The sequence below is a fragment of the Crinia signifera genome, chromosome 1, assembly GCF_055691185.1.
Source record: "Crinia signifera chromosome 1, ASM5569118v1, whole genome shotgun sequence".
Classification (NCBI taxonomy): Eukaryota; Metazoa; Chordata; class Amphibia; order Anura; family Myobatrachidae; genus Crinia; species Crinia signifera.
This window is the reverse complement of record NC_139217.1, coordinates 141,500,737-141,524,843: the sequence shown is the minus strand read 5'-3', so window position 1 is coordinate 141,524,843 and position 24,107 is coordinate 141,500,737. Positions and strand designations below refer to the sequence as shown.

Sequence of the window (24,107 nt, the reverse complement as noted above, 5' to 3'; positions counted from 1 at the left end):
CCTATTATACATACCTTGTGATGCACCAGTTCCAAATTCATACACTTGATAAATCATCCTTATTAGTGCAAATTTATTAGTGCAAATGTGCACAAGATCTATATAAGGTGACTGAAACAATAACATATTTGCACTTATGTGCATCCACACACCCTCACTGAATTTTGCCTACAGTACATGAGAATGCCCTCAATCTTAAGCATAGCTGTGACCAGGACCATAACTAGGGTGTGCGAGTGGTGCCGTCGCACAATTGCTGCCCCACAGCTACTGCATCTAGCATGTTGATCACTGCTGCCTAGAGCATTTACTGGAACTGTACAGCTGCGCAGAGGACACTCGAGGCAGTTCCACTCTTCACAGTCCTGATGGCCTGTCCCCTCAGTCACTGCGTGTGACAAACAGTATACCCATATCCATGGCACAAGGATTCTCCAAAGACATGCAAAGTGTTATATCGTTAAGATATTTGGGAACAAGATTACATTTTTTTATATAATAAATAAAATGTTTATCAAAATCAAAAATCAAAATAATTTCATAAAATACCGGTAAGAATGGTAATACAAATGTAATAAAACAACAATCACAGAGTTCGCATGTGTAAAATAGTATATTGTAATCTAAAGCTGAAATCTTAAAACAAGCTCACAGTTCACTGTTAGAGCACTGAAAATACCTAATTCAATAGCTTTTAATAAATGAATTCACTGATGAAAGATGTCTTTCTGACATAACATTGAATTTTCCAATTAAATACTGCTCTGGCTATAACGGCAAGAGATAGTATAATATTCCACTGAGGATAAAGTCGTAAGTTAATGAAGAGAAACAAAAATATTAACCTGTATCTTATGGAAATCTATCGGCTTCTTGTAGTTATATTAAGTTATATATAGTTATATTAAGTCCCACAGGTGTCTCCGGGTTCAAAAGCTGTGTTCCAATCCATGATCAATATCCCCACTCCGGATGTAAGAGCCGTTCCACAGATATATAGGTAGAGAGCGGTCTATGCACTTACAATTATCCACACTGTCAGAGCGCAAGGATGCAGTGATGATTTCAGATGGGTTTCTGTATGCCTGACATTTTCCGCAAAGGATTTGATGATAAACCCACCTGCTTTATCAATAGTCTATTTAAGGTGTTAATGTCCAATAATAGTATCTACACAGAAAACTGGATCTTACTACATAAGTAAATCTTTGATCCATGAACTCATAAACCCTTTGAGTGCCAACGTTGCTGTGAGAGATCCTCAAAATATCGGCTAAAAATGCCAATGTCCCTCACAGTGACTGTTCTTTGTGTATCAATAAATACAAATACACCCAAGTCAATTATTTAAAGTTTAGTTAAATATTGAACTCAAAAAATGAACAGTCACTGTGTGGGACGCTGGCCATTTTAGCGGATATGTTGAGGATCTCTCACATCAACGTTGGCAGTCATACGGTTTATACCTCTTTCACACCGAGCCTTTGACTCTGGATATTGCTAGGGAGACCCAGGTTCCAGCTTGGTGTGAATGGGAAATACCCAGGTTCAGTGCCGTGGGAATTCACCATGGATCATGACCAGGGTCAAACCCACAATGTAATCAAGTAGTCTTCAGTGTGAAAGCATAACCCGGGTCATCCAACCCAAGTCCCACTAGAAGTATGCAGAGAACCAGATCACAGGCACTCTGATGATGTCATCCCCAACTGCCGCCAAAGGGAAGACCTGGAAATAACCCAAATCCAGCCTGGTTGACATGGGTTATTAGTGTAAAAGGCAGGGCCGGTGTAAGGCTTCTCAGCACCCTAGGCAAAACTTAAACCTACTCTCCCCCACCCCCATACTGCCACCAATACCCACTTTCCATCCTCTTAAGGCATATTTGCCTAACATTCCAGAATGGCAGGGAAGCTCCCAAAATTGGGTGGTCCTCCCAGCCCCCGGGAAGGTGGGTAAGTCCCCTGATTTCCCTGGAGGCTCCCTGCACTGTTCCCTTTGCCACCCACAACTGAGTACAATGTAAAAGGGGCAGCAAAGTAGGAAAGTATGCCTCAAGTGGAAAATGAAGTTGAACGTTGATAAATGTAAAATAATTCATTATTCACATCGGGCATGTACTGAGGCTCGAGGAAAATAAATTCCGTACTGAATTAAGAAGAGGATTCTTCCCCAATAGAGCAGTAAAATGCTGGAACTCATTGCCGGTGGGGGTGATTACAGCAACTACTGTTAATGAATTTAAATCAAAACTGGATACATTTTCGGCCATTAAGGGAATCCTATAGATATGACAAATCAGTAGTTACAAGGTAGATAGGTTGAACTCGATGGGCTAATGTCTATTTTCAACCTTAGTTACTATGTTACTTTATGACACGCATGGCCAAACTGTGGCCATCCAACGGTTGTGAAACTACACATCCAGGTATGATGGGACTTGTAGTTTCACAACAGCTGGAGGGCCATAGTTTGGCCATGCCTGCTATTTGTAATACATTTTCCATAAATACGTTTGATATCTTTGATACTGTTTTATGTAAAACTTGCAGAGCACTTAAGTGTATCTGTAATCAGGCCAAGTATGAATCTGCATCCCCTGTACCTGTATACACTAATTCCAGGGCACAGGCATTGCAGTGATTGGCTGGAGGTTTCCCTCTCTTTATCACCCTTGCATTTATCTCTTGTTAAGGCTTAATACATCTGCCCCATTGTCTGGTACTTTATCACCGGCTAATCAGCTCCTGACTGTTAAGTTACATGCTGGATTTAAAAAGGGACAGTAAGGAGCTGATTGGCTGGTGATAAAGTACCAGGCACTTTATCACTTCTCTTCCCTTATCACTGCTTTATACATCTACCCCTCAATCTTACAGTATTTAAGTTGAAAGAAAATTGGTCCCAAAACCACTTAATAATAATTATAATAATGATTATTATTATTATTATCCTATATCCATAAAGTTTCTTCTTTCAGAAGAAAATGTTATAGAACCCAATGACCCTGGGAGAAGGACAACTTGCTTGTAGAGCTGCATAGAGTTTAAATGAACTCCACTGACATTAAGGTTTCATTACACAAAAACTGAAACACAGACCACAGCAATTTCCCACTATATAGAGATATATTCATTAAATTGTGTTGTGGCTCCTGAAATAGAGGTATTTGTCATTCCCTTGGAGCTATATTTTATATTCATTCCAAGTGGACTACTTTAAAAAAATACAAATGTTTTATTATATATTTGGGGGTATAATAAAAAGTACATTCATTTTAAGAAAACTTATTTTGAAGAAAATACTACAACAGGCCCCACCTGTCTTTATAAAACAATGGTACTGTTGTGAAATTATATGTTCTAAGAATCATGTCTGGAGATGCGGCTTACTTTAAATAGGCTGCATCTCCTGGGAGCATGTCCCGCTAGCATGTTCATACCCCTTCTATATATAGCTTGCCCTTGCAGCACGGACTCCTCTTCAGGTGGCAATAAGTGCAAGTCACGTGTAGCTTTAACATTCCACTGCGTTACCGCATATACATAGGAATACTTAGCATTCAACTATAACTCTGGAACAAAGATTTAAAATTGTAATGAAACAGAGATAAATGAGCCTCCTGGTCAAAGCCAGAGAACAGGTACATCATCAAGAATAAAACATCTTTAACTCCTTGGAGGTAAGTAGAAAATGACTTGTACATATTTTTGTTTACATTTTGGTAAGTGGACTTTATATTACTTTATACAGGTGGTTTTGGAGGAATATTACATTTAATGTCTTTTTTATTTTGCCATTGCATAGAAAAATAACAAAAATGCAATTTGCTAAATCCTCTGATTTTACATAAATAGCAAACCCAAGGAAAAGAACTCCACATGTTCCCAGATTCTGAAAATGCTGGACTCGCCAGTAACTAAGAACATAAACATTTACTTCTGTAAATAAACTTATTTTGATCACTGTGATCTTTTATTGCACCAACCAGGTGAGGCTGTCAAGAGACAGCTGGTTACAAATCTCTGCCATCCCACTCCATTCTAAGGGACATGATCCCTGTTGCCACTTTATTTGCCTTAGATATTAAAAAAACTAGAAATTAATTGTGAATGGTCTGCATGGCAATCCATCAGCCAAAAATGGCTATTACAACATGATCTTAATAAATAATCAATAATAACATTTTACAGGCAATGGAACTTTGGTACTGAAATATAAGAGTTACCAACATTCCAGTTCCCTCTAAACTGAGCAATCTAAACATAATGTTACAAATTAAATCCATAAGGATTAATCCATTCTGCTTGGTCACATTTAACAGCAGATTTGCAAAGCATCATTAGTACATTGATTTATGATTAGACAGTATCGGGGGCAGGAAAGGCCCTATGGAGAAAGGCTGTGGGAGGGGTGCATGCTTAGAGGCTTGGCCATCCATTATAGAGGACATAGCAAACAACATGGATTCTACAGTACATGTTCCTACTCAAACAAGTAATTGACCCTGTAATACAGCATCTTTGTATAATTCAAGAGTACTGTTTGAAACATGACATTAGAAGTGTTAACCTGTGATTAGATCACAGTATATCTATAATGGGTACACACACGTCTCTGAGTCTAGGGAGTCGCAAACACTGCATACCTCCTAATAAATATCATAATGCAGTCACATGGTCTAAATAACCGATAAGTCTATGATAAGATTGCAATGTCTTCTCACCTGCTTAGCAGCACCATCAAATATTACATCAGAGGTTCCCCTCCTACTCAGTTCATGCCTATACGCTGATATCGTAATGTGTAAGATATACAGTATCCAGCTTCATGTGGAAGAAAGCATTAAAAATGAATCCTACATCTGAGATCCTAACTTATTTTATTTATCAAAAGAAAATCAGATTAATAAACCTTTGTAAACCTTTCTTCTTTGATACGCTGCTGTTCTAAATATAAATAATATAAAAAATTATGCCATTTGCATCTGTTCCTACAAATCTGACAGTGACTTGTACCAAAGTGTAATACATTTCATCTGAGTTGGAGCTTCAGGCCAGAAAATCTAATTTATAGAAATTCCCCAAAAAGCAATGGCATTTGTATCTATGCTACCTTCTGGCATGGATTCTATTGTGGTAAATTAATTGGATTTAACATTGGAAAAAATAACTAAAAATTCATATCCATGACATTTACAAGTGAAATTTTTAACTTTTTTTTTGTCTGCTTAAAAACTCTTTTAGAATTAGAAGTCAATATAAATATGTCATGATAAATAAAATGTAATTGATTGTATCAAGCTCAGTGATAAAACAGAATTCATTTTAATGGAGTTGTTTCCTTAAATTCAGGAATGAATATCAGGAACATTCAGTGACCAAACAAATTAGCATCTATTTGAGATATAATAAATGATATTGAAAAAAGTAAATGTACTCCTGAGTTGTAATTATTAAGTTTTAAAGTATACATTTTAATTAGAATAATAAAGTTAATGTAAGTGTAATACCTATATACATTTGGAACAAGATCAAAGCTAAGTGTTTTTGTAGGTGTGCCAATGTGCTCATACCTTTGGCAGATGTCATGTGTCATGTGTCACGTGGATAGAAACATAGAATATGATGGCAGATAAGAACCATTTGGCCCATCTAGTCTGCAATTTTGAATTCCAGGAATATATGAAATACACAGAAGGCTCCCATGTAGCTTTATGAGCAACAATTAATCTGGTATCTAATGACCAAAAAGCCCACCCTGCCCCAGCTCCCATTAATATCATCACCATTTATTGATACCTATGGGGTGAATTCAATTGTTTTTGGTTGTGTCAAAGTAACGGCCACCAGACTGGAAATAATAAATGGGCAGCACATTATTTATCGTACTTGTCAATCACAAATGCATCATGGTTAGTGGCTTAATCCATGCAAAGTGTTTGATGTGCTACCGGCATGACTTCACAGATTTCTACTTGCCACATTAAGGGGTGGCAATAACAAATAATAACTGCCAAAGGCAAATCAAATGAATAGATCCTAGGAGGGCCCATTACAATTGAATTTCCCCCCTTAAATGTTACAAGTATTGTTGTCACATTCTTGCTAAACATTACTGCAAAAAAGGATTTTCAACACTGATATAGTAATTTTCATTGAACGGTATTCCCTTACTAAAAATAAATTCTTAATTTCTTATTTTACATTAAGCTTTTAATGTTTCATTTATATGACCTTGGGTGCCCTGTAGGCCTTCCTAAACTACTCTGCCTGACTATGGACTTAATTAATAATTACTAGGTATTGCATCGTGGTTTAAATTATTTTTTACTCTTTTGGACTATCATAATATTGTTGATGTTTTTTATAGACAATTATTGAAGGCATTTTTCAGACAGCCATTGGCAGCTGTGGCCAGATATTCAGAGCTTACATTTTCAAATTGTCTGTTCTAGAGAGGAAAACATACTGTACCGCTCAATTTATTATTAACTAGCTGACCCGCCCGGCGTTGCCCGGGAAAACCTTGGGGTTTCTTTATTTCCAAAATTGCTGAAAAATGTCATCTTACAGTATGCTGTGCCAAAGACCTAAGATTGTAATTTGTTATAGATTCCACCATAATGTTAGAATGTGTTTGCATTGATACTCAATGACGGCAATGAAATCAGGTGTGGTGTTGTTGTTGTTTGAAACACAACACTCCTGAGTTGATAACTTGTATGTGTTGATAAATTCCACATCCACTCCTGAGATGTAGCACCTACTGTATGACATATCCTCCAACATCTGAGGGTCAGAAATCGGTACAAAATCAGAAAGGGCCGTGGCCACTCCTCCATTTCTATACTTTCAATGGTACAGTTTCTAGGGTGTGTAATTACAGGCGCTAAGTGCATGGGGACCGGGGTGGGCGTTACTTACCGCGCCATAATTAATTAAAAATTCACTGCTCCCTGCCACTGCAACTCCCCTCACCGAACCTGCCTGCAGCAGTGTCTGAGGTCTGGGGATCTGTAAAGCACATGCACCGGGCATCTCTACCAAATAGTGGGGCAGCCCCTGAGTGTGGGAGCAGGTCCGCGGGCCTGGCCACATGATGTCATGACGCGACGCACGCCACCCGCACCACTGTAATGCACCACTGGGAATGGGTGCAATGGGCCAAATTCTTCCCTACACCCACCGGGCCAATCCACTGATCCAGCCATCACAATCATAAATGGGTGCATTGATAAGGTTTGAGTGTAAGAAGTTGAAGAATAAGACTGAGAAAAAGAATTGCCATGTTACAAAGAGTACAATTTACTCAATAAATCGCAGAAAAAAATGTAAGTGTACATAGAAGTACAATCAAGAAATTAAAGTAGGATTAAAAAATAAGTTCTGATTCAAACTGATAATTGTTTGGATGGGGTGGGTTGTGAAACAAATCTATAGGTGGGGGTATGGATATTGTGGGCATAATTGGTGTTTGTTACACCTACAGGGGGCCCTCAATTGATGGGATTTTCACTACATTGTCACGGTCACAGTGTCACCATAGGGGGATTCCCAATTGGGGTCCAGGTGGTCTTTTAGGGACCCTTTACAATCCTGTAGGTCTCTTCTCCTTGAGCTTATGGTCTTCCTTAATGATAGTCAATCACTGAGGGAGACCGTAGGCTCCAGGAGAAGAGACCAACGGGATTGTAAAGGGGTCCCTAAAAGACCACCTGAACACCAATTGGAAATCCCCCTACGGTGACACTGTAGTGAAAATTTCTCATCAACTGGGGACCCCCTGTAGGTGTACCAAACACCAATTATGCCCACAATATCCATACCCCCTCCACCTATAGATTTGTTTCGCAACCCACCGCCATTCAAACAATTATCAGTTTGAATCACAATTAATTTTTTAATCCTACTTTCATTTCTTGATTGTACTTCTATGTACACATATTTTTTTCACAATTTATTGAGTAAATTGTACACTATAACGCGACAAATCTTCATCTCAGTCTTATTCTTCAACTTCTTACACTCATAACATTCAAACAAATGCATGCAGCACTTATGCCCATCGACCAAACATATCTATGAACCAAAAGAGTCTGGGAAACCCTTAAGGCAGAGCAGTGCCTGATATCCAACTGACTAACAGGGTGTGTGCAGTGTACCCACTTTGTATTGAACAATGGGTGCATTGGCCAGGACAAAGATTTCTCAATGCAACTGGCCGGGGAGCACAGTGAAAGGCTGGAGGACTGGAGAGACGGATATGGGAAACAAAGTAGAAACGGTACATTAGGTACAGTTTTTGTTTGCCGGTACAGACTGTTAAATAAACGGCAAATTATTTTGTATGTGTTCTGTGTATTTGTGTGTGTTGTACTGTTTTTGTGTGTGTATTGTAGTGTATGTGGTTGTGTGTGTTGTATTGTATGTATCTGTCCAATGTGTAAGTGTGTGAGGTGTGCTATGTATATACAGTATGTGTGTGTTGTGTCTTTGTGTATCTGTGCAATGCTTAAGTGTGTGTTTTGTGTGTGTTGTACTTTTTTGGGGTGTGTGTGGTGAGTGTGGGTGTGTGGTGCTGTTAGAGATATGTTATGTGTGTGTGTTGTGTGTATCTGCCCTATGTGTAAGTGTGTAAGGTGTACTATGTATAAATCTGTGTGTGTGTAGTGTGCTGTGTGTATCTGTGCAATGTTTAAGTGTGTGTGTTCTGTGTATTGTACTGTTTTTGGGTGTGTGTTGTAGTGAATGTGGGTGTGTGTTGTACTGTGAGTGGTGTGTTATGTGTGTGTTGTGTTGTGTGTATCTGCCTAATGTGTAAGTTTGTAAGGTGTGCTACGTATATATGTGTGTGTAGTGTGCTGTGCGTATCCTGGCAAGGTTTAAGTGTGTGTGTTCTGTGTGTTTGTTGTACTGTTTTTGGGTGTGTGTTGTAGTGTGTACGGATTTGTATTGTACTGCATGTGGTGTGTTGTGTGTGTGTATCTGTCCAATGTGTAAGTGTGTGAGGTGCTCTACGTATAAATGTGTGTGTGTTGTGTGTGTGTGTGTGTGTGTGTGTGTGCGTATACAATGTGTACGTGTGTGTGTGTGTGTGTGTTATGTGTGGTCTATGTATATCCTCAATTATTTCCTAATTGTTTAAAGCCTTCACCATAATGTTAAAATTTGTCATTCATACTCAATGACAGCAATGAAATCAGGTGTGGAGTTGTTCCTTCGTAAACGGTTTCCCAGATCGTCGATCTTTTCCCCAGAACATCAATGAAGGAAAATTAAAACTTGGTGTTTTTTACATTTCTAAGTGAAATTTCCCAAAAAGGGCTTCGAGGTGCACACCACTGGGTCCAGAGGTATCTTGTTGCTGAATTTGGTGTCTCTGAGTGCCACGGTGTGTCCGCAATGCGACGGACACGCACACACACACGCACACACACACGCACACAGACTCTTCAACTTATTATATAGATTTCTACAGAATCATATTGAAGGCAGGAGCTTAAGGGGTTGTGTTCCTTAGTAGGAAAATAAAACGTTTATGAGGCCATGTAAGTGCCACTCACATATGCACATGGAACAGACACACTTTTTGTATGTTTTTACAAGGAATGTGCAGGTTGTGTGTGATGACAAGCAGATGAAATTCAGGTGGATAGTTTTCCCTGGGTCATCATATAATTCCATTGCCCTGTATTTTTTAAATAATATTGAATAAAAATATTTTAAGACCATTCAAAATGAATGTGTAACAACTCTGTATGTGCTGTGCAATAAAAACGTAGCATCAAAGAAACGGTCTGTAAATGTCTGACAGATTCTCAGGTTCCTGCTATTTCTGTCGGCACACAGACGTGCTAAAGAAGGGTAACGTTATAAAATAAGGACATTGTGTTACAAAAACTCACACAAAAGATATTCGCTGCTGGAAAATGCAGCAATTCAGATTTCTGAAAGGTTTCTAATACCCCTGCTGTATAAATGCGGGTGTTATCGAATCTACACAAAATAACAATATAGGCTATAATAATGCAGTTTCTCTACAGGGCAATGTTCAGTTCACAATACATTAACCTACTTTTATCTGTCTCCCAGATTTGCATGCACCAAATCCGTACGACAAATAGGTATTACAACGAACTGTATAGTGGGGATTTATACTCTAATCAGGGAATAGGGAATGTGAATTGTTTTATATTAAGTTGCTGTTGAGCAACGGTAGGGTCAAAGACAAGGCAATAAAGCATCTTTTGACAACTACTTGTTACTCTTTAAACTACAAGGATTGGGAATATCCAAATGTGCAGTCAATTAACCATTTACACTTATTTCTTTTATTGCCTAACTTGCTTTAAGCTGGGAACACACTGGAGTGACAGGCATTCATTCCAACATCAGAACAAATTCCCTTTAGCCTAGATTCTGTGTATACGCAATCATGTTCCGTCCTTCATAAGCATAAATAAGGTCACTAGTGATATCGCTATCAAACGTCGCAGCACGCAACCACCTTTCCACTGAGCATTGTAGGCGATTTGCTGTTACAGCTTTAGATCGATCGATGCTCATTGAAATGTTACTATTTTACTGCACATTTCTCATTTGTGATCTGCACATATGTTTTAATACAGTACATGTATTTTTAGACCTCCGTTAATAGTCATGGGAAAAAATACAGATACTAAGAGGGGACTTTCAGGCTGATATTCTATCCAGCAACCGGATCGTTCTCGGATATGACCGCAGTGTGGGCGGTCGGAGAAATTCGTCGCTGAAATTACAAGCCACTGATACCCCTGGATTACAATAAGTATTACCACAATACTAATGTGCACATTTTGTGGGGACTTGAACTCTGACCTGTCTAAACCTACTAACTGGCTCTGCTAATGAGCAATGAAAGTCTGCAATTGCATGCATAACAAAACTAACCAGTTCTAACACCAAGCGGGGAGTTCTTGTTATATGTTTGTGTGTCTTGTTTGTCTATATTGGCCAAAATATTGTATTTTAAATGTGTAAATTTTATTAAATATTTCATATATTCAGTACAGCGCTGTTCCTATCTTTCTTTTTCAGATACTGTAAAAATCATAAGTCACTTCTAGGAAGACGTTTGATCTGACATACTGTATAGTCTTTCAGTATGATCTTCATTTATACTGTACTTATATATTCATGATGGAAAATAATAACTAATTAAAAATTGTGCCATCCCTAGCTGATCTAATTAAATCAAAAATCGTAGCTAAAGGTAATGGGTTCAGCAAGCAGCAATTCTATTAAGTGGAGCAGGCAAGCTCGTACTGGCCTCCAAGAACAGGAAAAAAATTCTGCCTAAGTTGTTTCATTCATCTTTGAATAAAATAATGGGGCCTACACATATAGGGGGTTATTCTAGTTCACTCTTTCTGACAAAATCCTTCTTAGATGGACAAAACCATGTGCACTGCAGGTGGTGCAGATGTTACTTGTGCAGAGAGAATTAGATTTGGGTGGGGTTTTACTTCAAAGTAAAATCTATATTGCAGTGTAAAAATAAAGCAGCCAGTATTGTCCCTGCACAGAAACAAAATAACTCACACAAATCTAATTATCTGCACATTTTACATCTGCCCCCCTGCAGTGCACATAGGGCCTTATTCTGTTTGGTGCGGTCTGTACCGAACTCTTTCGGAGGGCGCTTTTTAGCTATCTACGCATGCATAGGCAATGCAATGCGCATGTGCAGCGCAGTGTCCTCGCACCCATGTGGGTGTACACAAGGGCGCAGTTTCAAAGTGGGCAAAACTGGGCGTAAATCTGGGCGTACACGTGGGAGTGCACGAACAGTGGTAGGCATGCATTCGGACCGGACACCCAGTGCAAGCGAACCAACACGGCAGAAATCTGCGGAGTCCATAAGCAAGTTTTAGTTCTCGGAGAGCACTGGTTCATGCGCTAGGCATTCGGATGGCCCAATTAGTACGCCCGCACCTTAAACACTCGCAGCTGACCACAATACAATCCAGTCCTCTAGTCATTAGTGATTAATTACACTCTTTTCACAGGTTCAATTGGAACCACTAAGACAGGTAAAGGTGCAACAATGAAGGAATAACACTTAACATGATGTAAGGGTTAATCTAAAGTGCAAGAAATGTGTTTAAGTATCAATTAGGAAGTAATTGATTACATTTAAAAATAATATATATGTTATGAGGTAGCCTAATTGGATAAGTGTGTCATGTTGCTGAAGCATGACTTCCGAATAGATTAGTGAGGTTTGCGGAAATACACCAACTCGGTGCGTACGGGCAGTAAGACTGTGCAGAGTTCCCACCGCACACGCACATTTGGATGCAGTCTGAAGACACTCCCTCTTCTTAGAGAGTCAGTCTGAACGGATGCGGACGAGCTGTGGGCGTGTGTTCTTAGAATGTCCGCCGTGCGTGGCGTTTGGTCATTTCCGAAAGAACGCGCATCCCAAAAAAATAAACAGAATAAACCCCTTAGTTTTGTCCATCTAAGAAGGATTTAGTCAGAAAGAGTGAACTAGAATAAGGCCCATAGTGAGTTGCTGAGCGTTCTGAGCGAGGCTAGATCACAATGGGCCTAATTCTGGTTCACTCTCAGAGGCAAATTCCTTCTAAAATGGACAAAACCATGTGCACTGCAGGGGGGGGGGGGGGGGCAGATGTAACATGCAGAGAGAATTAGATTTGGATGAGTTATTTTGTTTCTGTGCAGGGAAAATACTGACTGCTTTATTTTTACTCTGCAATATACATCTCACTTTGAAGTAAAACCCCACATAAATCTAACTCTCTCTACACATGTTATATCTGCCCCACCTGCAGTGCACATGGTTTTGTCCATTTGAGAAGGAATTTGCCTCTGAGAGTGAACCAGAATAAGGCTCAATGTGTCAGTGATGTGTTCTGAGCGATCTGTCAGGGCCAGTGCTCTATGCAAAACACTGGCCCTGACCCTGGCGACCCCAGCATGCTCGATATTATTCCTCGGCGCCAGCAATGCGCGGGTTTGTGCATCACTATATCTAGTGAGATTGCTTAGAAAATGCCCCTAAATTCCTTCCGTGTGTAGGCCCCATTAGATGATTTATAATTCGACTTTATCACTCATTATTTACAAACATCCGCTCTTCCCAAACTGGTAGATGCTTGAATGCCAGGCAAAACCATATCTATGACATTGTAATTGGTAAGAACAGTGCTATAACCAGTGGTAGCATTTGTCAGTCTTAAGACTGCAGGGATCCTTCTTCTGTTATTGCTATGTGAACATCCCCTGAGACTTGCCTGGCAATGCTGAGCCAGCTGAGTTCATTTTGTTAAATCTTTGAGATAGGTGGATTTCCATCAGTGTGCCATAGAATGCCAGCTCCACAGGTGTGCATGGTTTGCAGCACACATGGGCCACTGGATAGAGGAGGGCATCATACTACACATGCTGGACCCAGATAAAACCTAAGTGGTGCCAGCAAGTGGGTCCATCTTCCTACATAGCACCATCTTGCTAGTGGTATCTTTGGAAAAATGATGCCGCACATTGAAAGTAGACACTGTGGCACAGGCCTCAGTTATGGCACAGGAGGGATAGCCCACTTGCCAGAGATGGTAAATTATGGAGTGGCAGGAGATCCTGCTGCTCAGAGGGAGCTTAACTCAGTTAACAGTTCAGAGGCCGGTCAGATGCTGCCCAGCTGCGCCTGTCTCCAGCTGTGCAGCTCTACACAGTATGACGCAGTCAGAGATCATACTATGCAGCCACCAGCTGCACCACTTCCCTTCCCGACAGCACTGCTACTACCGCACTGACACTCCCATGACTAAAGTACGGGGCGGGGGCGTGTTTTTAATTAGGGAGACCAGTCCAATCCTGAGATTGAGCATTTTTCAAACCCAAATCCCAGGATTGAAAAAATGCCCCCAGATTGGCATCTCTACAGGCATGGGGTGACGAAACACACCCTACTTTAAGACATAAGCCCCCCGACACACTAGCCAATTCCCACCAATGCGGATATTAGTTGCAGCGTGGACCCGGCTGGGGGGTGCCGACATCGACATAATGCATACACACTTGCTGATGCCTGGTCTAAAGGGAGCGATGGAGGGGGGGGGGGGGGTGGCCATGCTGCAGCTTATTTTACAGTGGATTCCCATTAAAATGTACAGAGACCGAGAGCAGGTGTGAAAGGTAATGCAGAATATATCCATTATATCTCCTTCGTTACCTGATTGATGAATGGCATGCTGACTTGAGTTATACAGATTGGATGTATAGAACCCTAAAACACTTTACAAATAGCATGTACATAAAATAACATTCCGAAAAAATCTGCAATGTTTTATTTCCCAAACTAGACTGCTTCAATCTGTAAGCAAATTACGTATTATAAGTACAGCAGAGGGAGCTGTTGCTGACTCTAACTTCAAACAGCATATACAGTGTATTACATAGATAATTACTTAATTAACCAGACAGAACTATAAGAGGATTGCCACATTGCAGACCCACAGTACTGCTCAATTAGCTGTATTACGATAATCAAATATCCTCTCAGGACTTGCCTCTGAAATGTGACTGTGAGCCGGACTTACATATGATCCATTATACTGATTGGTAATACGTGTGGGTGCAAAGACACCAAACCCCACAGATTTTCCTAGAACTGAGAATGCAAACACATCAAATGGCAAAATATGTCACAGAATATTACATGTGAAGCTTCAAAGCTACTATACAAAGAAAGGTCATTTAATTAGACATAAAATGTCTGTTAAATGAACATATTTAATACAATTGTACAAGTGGAAACCCCATGAGGTTACACAGGTCACAGTGCTTATACCTGCCTACAGATGTTGCTGAACTCTACACCACAGCACACACAGGCACATGTGATTGTTCAGGCTGAAAGCGGAATGAACATAATCTGGCCTGACACATGATGGGTCAACCTGTCTATATCTGGTGATTCTGGAGAGGTGGTGGAATGTTCCTTTTACAACGACCCCCACTCCTCATTAGGCAAAGCCGTGGTCACATGATAGTAACTCCAATTGAAATTACAACACACAGTAGCACAATCATATACACATTACACTGCATGTAGTGCCCTTGAATCATATTAAATCGCACAGTAGTGCCTGTTGTACACATAATGTCCACATCTGAGTCCCTCCAACCCCCTCTCACCCTGTCTTCAGCAAGCACAGAGGCTGCTCCTCTTAGTGGCTCTTCTTCACTTCAGTGGCGGTGGTGCATGACATCACATACACCATGCCAGAAGAAGAAGCCACTGGGACAGGCTTTTCTGTTAGGAGGACTGTTCATGGCTTTGGCAGAGGTGGAACTCAGTTCCACCTACCATTAGAGGTGGTGGAACTCAGTTCCACCCCGTTTCACCTCACTTTAACCCCTGGACTTGAGCCAAATTAAGAAATCAGAGTACCCCATAAAATACTTTCCGGGTCGACTCGACAAGACAATGGTCAACATAGCATATGGTTGACATATTGAGTATTTATTTTGGGGGGTACTTTTTATACTCTACTTTACTATCCATGTGAACTCCAATTGGGAACACTAATATGTCCCAAGCACAGTGGTAGCCAAGCGAGACCTTCCCAGAAGCACGGTGAACATAGCGAGCCATACGAGGGGATGTGGTACACTAATTAGGGGTCCATGTGCTGACAGCATAAAAACTTTAAAAAATGTGTCATCTTTTCATGAGTCGACTATTTCTGGTTGATCTAGACTGTCAACCTTTTATACCATAACTAATGTAATCACAGGCCATCAGAGCTGTATTATTTATTTATCCCCAGTTACAGTATTTTTACATATTCCACAGTGCTTTACAGAGTATATTCAGACATTCACATCAGTCCCTGCTCCTGAGAAGCTTACAATCTATGGGGGATATGAATCAAGCAGTGTAAAGCACAGAGAAGTTGTCCATAGCAAGTTTTGAGGTAGAAAGTATCAAGCACATCCTTTCAATTGTAGGTAAAGGCTAACTGGTTGCTATGGGCAACTTGTCCTCTTCTTCACATATCCCCATATATTTCCTACCCCATGCAGATATCCACATAACACTAGGCCAATTACCTACCGGTATGTTTGTGGAGTGGGGGAGAAACCAGAGCACCCAGAGAATAGCCACAGAAACGCAGGGAGAACATGCAAACTCTACACTGATGGATCATAACTGGGAATTTAACTCATTATCTGTATAGTAACTGTATTATCTGAGGTAGTAACGTTAACCCGTTAACTGCCAACATCTGTGTGAGAGATGTGCAAAATATCTGCTAAAAATGCCAGTGTCGCTCACATTTGTTATATAAATTCAAATAGAAAATGTTGTGTAAAAAAAGATTATATTTCCTATATAAGGTAAACATTACAGGTCATTATGAAGAATATAAATGTTTGCTTTCACCCCAATTTTAACAAATTCAGTTGGCACTCAAAGGGTTAACCACCACACTGTTTTTACTGCTCAATCTCATTGATATTGATATGGAAATGATATTAGAGCCAAAAGCAAACTAACTAACTAACTGCATTTGCGGAGTTTATTCAATCTTCAGTCCCCAGCGAAACCTTACACTCAGTGCAGTGTTACATTATACAGTATATCTGGCTTATACAGCAGTTAGCAGCTCTGATTTTCTTCTTGTGCAGAGACAGACAAGAGCCGGACTGTGCAAGCAGAAGAAAGGTGACAACAAACAAGATGAAATACAAAACAAGACAGCATGAAAATCTAATGGATGTAGTGAAATCTGTCTGCATAATAAAGAATACAGACATCCCTACTTTCCACACATGTGGTTGATTTATACAGTGCTGGAAAATCGTACGGCACAGTGTAATAATACAATAGTGCATCCAAACAAGTCTACAGTAATACTGGCCGGTACAAGTGATCAAATGTTGCTTAGTACATTATGCATACTGCTTGGCGAATAGAGGCTTTAAATAATTCTGTTAATACACTACATGAAAGGATATACAGTATGTTTGCTGCTGTAGAAGTACTGCCACCTTGCTAAGACAGTACCAACTAAAAATGAATGTGGATGAATGGTCTTAAGTTAACTAGCACAGAACATGTAATTTAAACCTAGAATCACAACATGGACAATTACCGTGAGTGGAAATCAAAATCCACCTCTGTTAAGGTCAGATAGCATGCATCTTAAATATAAACTCTTCCATATATACTGTATATGTCTAGTGTCTGTTTGTGTGTCTCTGAAACACTGCCATCTGTTGTCAGCGAGTGAAACTACATCTCTTTCTCTCTACACATGCACAAACACAGAGGCAAACACAAGGCAGCAGACTAGCTTTCGAAGCAATTGCTTCCAGCGGGCTTAATAGTATATATATAGGGAGAGAGCTAACATGGGTATACATTCCTTCTCTCCCATACACAAGTAAATACAAATATCATTATCATTGTATTATTATTATTATTATTATTATTATTACTAATAATAATAATGTCAGGTTCTATAATTACCTTCTATGTTAGAGATAACATATTCATTCTGAAAATGGCAACAAGACTGCATTATTTAAATTGGCATCTCTAAAGCCAAACCCCCCTGTATTATTACATGGCCAGTCCTGGGGACACAGCTATGTCCTTCATAGTATGTACTGTAGACCAGTAGAGGAAACAACCATATCCATATCAAAAGCTAAATATTCCACTCGTAAAGGTTTTCATTAAAACACTATGAAATCAGAGTGGGTGAGTCTTGACAAAACCCCACAGATACCAGGACCTTGTCACTTATGAGAGGAATCGATGACATTGTGAAGGATTTTGTTTTGTCCTGTAATTCTTTGTTGGCTCACAGAAAATATCACTAAGATGTACATCGTTGTGCACAAGTATTGTACATGTGTGATATATGTCTACAAAAGTGTACTGGTGACATTCTATCTTTTATCACTTGTAAAGCTGGTGTATAACGGCGGTGTCCTACAGGGTATATAGACAGTATACAGTAGGTATACTAAGGTATATAAAAATATAATATCTACCTCCAAAACCATGTCTCCGGAAATGCAAGCTAAATATCAATAATAATCATTATTCATAACTTTATGAATAATGCATTTTGCAGTATTTGATTGAATAGCAGCTTATATAGCCGCCCAGTAACGTGTACATTTATTCAGAATCCTTTATAACGTACCCATTTGAAAGACAAATATACTTTGTGGGTCATGTTTAGAAGTCATGATTCCCATTAAGGTAAGGGGACAATAATAATTGATGAATGATAATGATGACATGTTTTGTATTTCATTTGCATTAACTTAATAAAACATATTCCTCTAGAATAGTGATGACTTTTGACAAGATAAAAAATGCCCTGATGCATCCGCTAGTAGAATATTAACTGAGTCACAAGCAAGAAACAAGATGATTAAAGTTAATTTCTAACTCACTGATACAATGAATGGAGACTGACAGTAGCAATCAGATTTGCCTCTATAACACGTTCCTTATTAAAACATCTTGACATGGAGGTCCTCTCTGATCACATAATTATAACATGGAATCATGTGTAATAACATTCAACTCTCCACTGCTGGATGTGACTGTACAGTACATAAGTGATGTGACTGACAGCTTGATAGTATGTTATATACAGTATCACATGGAGTGGCCCTGTGTGTGACTGCCCATCACTCATTTTCCATTACAGCACTATAATCTAAGTGACACTTTGAAGGCTGCTTGTTTAGCCTTTTACTTTAGTCTATTTCATATCCTATTGGGAATGTATTTCCTGTAGATGTATGCATTGCCAGCTTGAAGGATGCTGTGACTTTAAAAAAACACATATGTGTAACTTAATATCAAATTAGTTTATCAAATAACCATTCTGAGTCTGACCCATAGCTTCTTGTAATACTAATACATAGTGCTAAATAGTGCTCTATAGTCTAATGCAAAACAGTCATGTGCAGTGCTATATAGTCCTGTAAACTCCTAGACAGTCCTATACAGTTCTATGTAGTCCCATACAGTGATAGATAGTCCTATACATTACTAGACACTCAGTCCTACACAGTGCTATATAGTTTTCTACAGTCCTATACAGTGCTATACCGAGCATACTCACAGAGAGTGGAATTGGTGGCAGTCACTAGGAGATTCCCCAGCCACGAAGGAACTGGTATCCGCAGGCAGGACCAGCACTCCCCGGGGCTGCGGCAGTGGAGCCCACTGACCCCCATTTTTCGCCAGCCATCCCCCGCGCTCTCCCAGGTCCGGGAAGCTGACCCTGGCAGCGGGCAGCTCCTTGCATTTCCTGCCCTTTGCGGACATACAGGAATCCCCAGGGCGCCCGGGCTGGCACAGCAGCAGCAGCTGATCCGGAGCAGGACGGGGATGATTAGAGCGCAGATCCAGGCAGCACCAGTGACCGGGGCAGGGATGCTGCTGCTGGCAATGTGTGCAGCTGGGTACCAATACTGCTGGAGAGTGATAGAAAAGGGGTAGAGATAGAGAACCACTAGCAGCCGTTCTCCTGCTTCTCTCCTCCCCCCTTTCCTGCTCTCGCTGCTTCCCTCACTGCCCGTCTCTCTCTCTCACTCTCTCTCTCTCTCCCAGCCATCAATATAAGTCCTGCCTGGACGACATCATTGCTCAGGGACACAAAGTCACACACCAGTAGCAGCAGCAGCAGCAGCACAGGGTGGGGAGAGGGACCTGCAGCTGGCTGTGGCTCTCACACTAGTGGCACACCTCACCTCTCCAGGGAAACTTGATATTATTTACATTTTGTGAAGAAATATTGATTTCATGCTTTTTATATATAGATTTCTTAGTATTCCTGGCATTTTTGCGCCACCATGGCGTGAGACATTTGTTTCGCTTTAGACATGCTGCCATTTTTAGCGATTTGCATTTTTTCCTTCATTTTGGCTCTTATTGTCATTGTACTATGTGCCAGATATATCAAGCTTCAAAAAGTGATAAAGTGGAGAGTGGTAAACTACCAGCCAATCGGTTCCTAACTGTCATTTTTTAAACCCAGCTGGTAACATGGCAGTTATAAGCTGATTGGCTGGTTGTTTATCACTCCATTTTATCTCTTTTTAAGCTTGGTACGTCTGGCCCTATAGTGCTGATCACAGAGTAGCATGGTTACTAGATTGGTTGCAAAGGAATTTGTATAAATCTGCATATTATTCAGAGCAATATGTGGCGGGAGGCGTGGTGTGGGTCACTCCATGCCCGTGGCACACCAAACCTAGATATTTGACAATTTCAGCAAATGTATGTCAGGGGTATTCAACATGCAGCCATCCAGCGGCTGCCGAGGCACACATCCAAGCAGGACACATTTGTTACATTAGTGCAGGGGTCCTCAAACTATTTTGCTCTGGGACCCCATAAGACAATAAAAATAATGATCGGACCCCAGCAAGTTACTGCAGAAGGTCATCACATGACGTGTAGTCAGCAGACAGCACATACATGGCAGCATTGTGGGGGCACACAATGATGGAAGGAGTCTGAAGTAACAGACAATTCAAGATTGTTTAGACTCCTTAAATAACTGTCTGAGATTATAAAAGTCATCGGCATGATGGTCAGCAACATGGAGTCGCGACCCCATGCTGAGAAGGCCGGGACCCACATTTTGAGAACCGCTGCATTAGTGCATGCTAATACTATTGCCGGGCATGCTGGAATGTGTTGTTCCACAGCAGCTGGAGGGCCACATGTTACATTTCTGTGATCTGATTTACACAGAAAAGTATCCCTATGCAGGCACATTCTGACGCCATAATAAGTGATACCTGCAGCAGAAGGTGATACGTTATAAGTTGAGCTATCTGTTTGACTTGAGGACATATACTGCAGTAAGGGCTTAAACAGCTTTAAATAAATGTGTATATTACATAGTATGGCAGTTGCGGAAGTTGTGGGTGGTGACCCTGGGTCCAAAAATCTAAACCCCCCCCCCCCCCCCACACACACACACTTTTCCACCTCAACCAAAGTTCACAATATGCAACATGGCAGAGGGTGACGGGGAGAAGCAGGAGGGGGGGGGGGGGGCAGAGTGTGACAGGAGAAAACATTGGATGACAGGGTGACAAGGGCAGCAGTTTTAGTACTCAGTTCTAGCACTGCACCTGCTGCACCAATGGTAGTTCCGCCTCTGTAGTAGGGAGAATGACAGAGAAGAGACAGTCAGGGCTGTCTTAACAGCAATACATTTAGTGGGCCCCCACACCCAATAAAATATATCCACTTGCTTCCATACAGTGATTGGATGTGAGCCCTCTGGTGGATAGCTCTGGGATGTCTGGTTTTAACCAGTATGTCTAATAAGGTGCATTGGGGGCTATTCTGGTTGCTTCGCAAGGCTGTGAATTTGTAGCCTTGTGAGTCTACCAGATGCCACCCTACGATGCCGATACGCATGTCCCCCTTACACGCTTAACATAAACATCCATTCGCAGGCTGTGGGGAAGACCCACATCATTCGATGGTTGCCAAACATCGAATGATGTGGAAGGCCCACGCACATCTAAGGTTACTTTGGCAGAGAAGCATACACTTTAGGTATATTCTGGGCAATGTAGAAGAGGCATGAACCATGTAATAGTCAGTCAATTTGGGCTTTTTCTCTTGAGTTATTTACCAAAACACAGCCCCCACCCCTACCCTCTATAAATTATAATTATTAAAGTATTATGCAGTAACTACAAGAATATATTCCTGAATTTAATCTGATAAAAAAACAAGCGCCTATTCAGACGTCCCTTTGACTTGGATCAAAGGGGCCTATTCATTAATAAGACTTGTTTCAATAAAGCTGTAGAAATAGCTGTTCATCAGGAGCTTTCAGTTTTTGGAGCTTGTCCCATCTTCAGATGGGATTAGCCTGCTGAGCCCTGTACCTTCCTATAGGAATGAGATCTGCAATGCAAATAGGAATCATTGATTTACTCAGCCATTGCAGTGCACACGCGAGACCTAAGGTTGCTGCACACAGAAACACTGCACAGCACTAATATGAGGACTATGTGGTCTGCTTTTCAGAGCAACTGCCCCAACACTGGTGAAATAAGGAATTGCAGCAGATGATATGGGTATGCTGCCTCAAATCTCAGCAAGTAAGATCCATCATTTGTGTTGGGTCATCACAAGTAATTATGAATAAGCCTCAATTTTGAGTTATGGAATTTTCTATTTAACACCACCTGGTGGTAGCGTGTGTGACAGCCCACATTGGGAGAAATAACTCATGAAGCACTGGACAACAATAGTGAACTACAGCTTGAACCTGGGCCACAGACAGGGGGGTGCCAGGGGTACAGCTGTGTTGGGGGGGGAACAGCTGCCCACAGTCGCACGGCACCACCCCCGCACCAGCACAAATCCCGGCACCGGCGGCCAGGCGCGCACAGTACACAGTGCAGCCTGCAGAGTGCCGAGCCTAGGATACAGATGGGCTCAGCGCTCTGCAGGCTGCACTGTGCAGTGAGTGCTCCAAGTCCCGAGTCCCTGAGGGAGAAGATGCTGCACCGCCTCCACCGCTGGTAAGTAATAGTAATTGGGGGAGGTGGGTGTCGGCGCGCGCAATGGGGGCGTGCCGCTGGGGGCCCGGGCTGAAGGTCAGTCCCGGGCCCCAACATTACTAGTGGCGGCCCTGGCTTGAACAGCTCTCATTAGAGCTTCTCCTGTCAATTTTATCACCAATTCTGATGGAGCCCACCACCGCTCTCCGCATCGCTCCTCCATCGGTAGTATTCATAGTCATTAAATTGTAGAAACCTATCTATCAGGTCATAGTGACTCCCAGGTCACATGGGTCACTGCATTCATTGTTAGCAACATTCATGTCTGTGAAATTATCCTATAAAGTGACTGTTACTGCTGGCTTACAGATGATGCTAATAGGAGTAGCAGCTGGAACAATAAAGCAACATATGGATGGATAGGAGGGATTCGGTACCAAATTATACATACTTAGAACATATCAAAGGAGACATTTGGAATTATGTAATTCTCTGTTTTGAGCAATTTTAAAAATCCAACTTCACTAAAACTAAAGGTGGCCATACATCAGAACGATATCAGGCCCGAACATCCAATTTCAACGGGTCGTGTGATCGATTGTGTGCACATCATGAGGAATATCGGTACAATGTGCGGTCCCACAGGTCGAGAGGTTGATCCTCAGATCACACATGCTGATCTGTGGGCTTTGCTTGCGGTTGTAAGCAGATCGATTTTATAGGATAAGTTATTCAGAAAGTGAGAGATTTGGTAAGAAATCTCCAGTTTTTTAAAGCGGCAATCATTTACACTCAGTGGCGTTTTTATCTATGGGCTGCAGGACTGCACTGGCTTCACCGTGACTGGCAGTGACTTCCTATTGAAAGTCCAACCTGCCAGTCACCCAAGGCAGTCCCATTGGGAGGTGTAGCCCCTGCCTCTATGGGCTGCTGCTGCTGCTGCAACCCATAAAAACAGGATCTGTGTGGGCGCAGTACTGAGGACTATACTGCGCATGCACCGGTCCCCGATCCGTGAATAATCTTCTATGGACTGCTGCTGAAGCAGCATATAGAGACTGGGGGCCAGCGCATATGCAATACCAAAGAAGATACTGTGCATGCGCTGGTCCCGCGACACTTTGGGGGTCAGGAATGGCAGCAGAGACAGGTGGCAATGACCAGTGGGCACCAGTGGTGGGGACCAGCAGTGGAGGGGAGGGGCGGGCATCGCAGCCAGCGACAGTCCCCCTCCTCCATAGCAGTAAGAGCCGCTACTGTTTGCACTTCAAAATCAAACTGGTTTTGCAGTGTAAATGGTTGCCACTTTAAAAAAAACTGGAGATTTCTTACCAAATCTCTCACTTTCTGAATCGCTCATCCTGTTAAATTTCCCCCATATGAACTTTTTAAGCACATACGATAGCTCATTCGATCGCTCTTATGACCTGCACACGATCAGGTAGTGTATGGTGTATGGCCAGCTTAATACTGATTAATATTTTTTCTCCAGATATATATGACTTTTATCAGATCTCAAATTGA

General features: G+C 41.3%; 1 protein-coding gene across 3 annotated transcripts in view; it reads right to left on the bottom strand.

Moving 5' to 3' along the window:
* TRPC3 (transient receptor potential cation channel subfamily C member 3) overlaps positions 1–19,645 on the bottom strand; it is a 198,307-nt gene extending 178,662 nt beyond the window's left edge. Inside the window, exon 1 of one of the 3 annotated variants that reach the window (XM_083174435.1) lies at positions 19,166–19,645. In XM_083174435.1, coding sequence (XP_083030561.1) covers positions 19,166–19,280 — 115 coding nt within the window. In that variant the 5' untranslated portion in view covers positions 19,281–19,645. The remainder of the gene's footprint in view (positions 1–19,165) is intronic. The other 2 variants (XM_083174433.1, XM_083174434.1) reach the window with 2 other exon arrangements.
* Between the last annotated feature and the right edge of the window lie 4,462 nt (positions 19,646–24,107).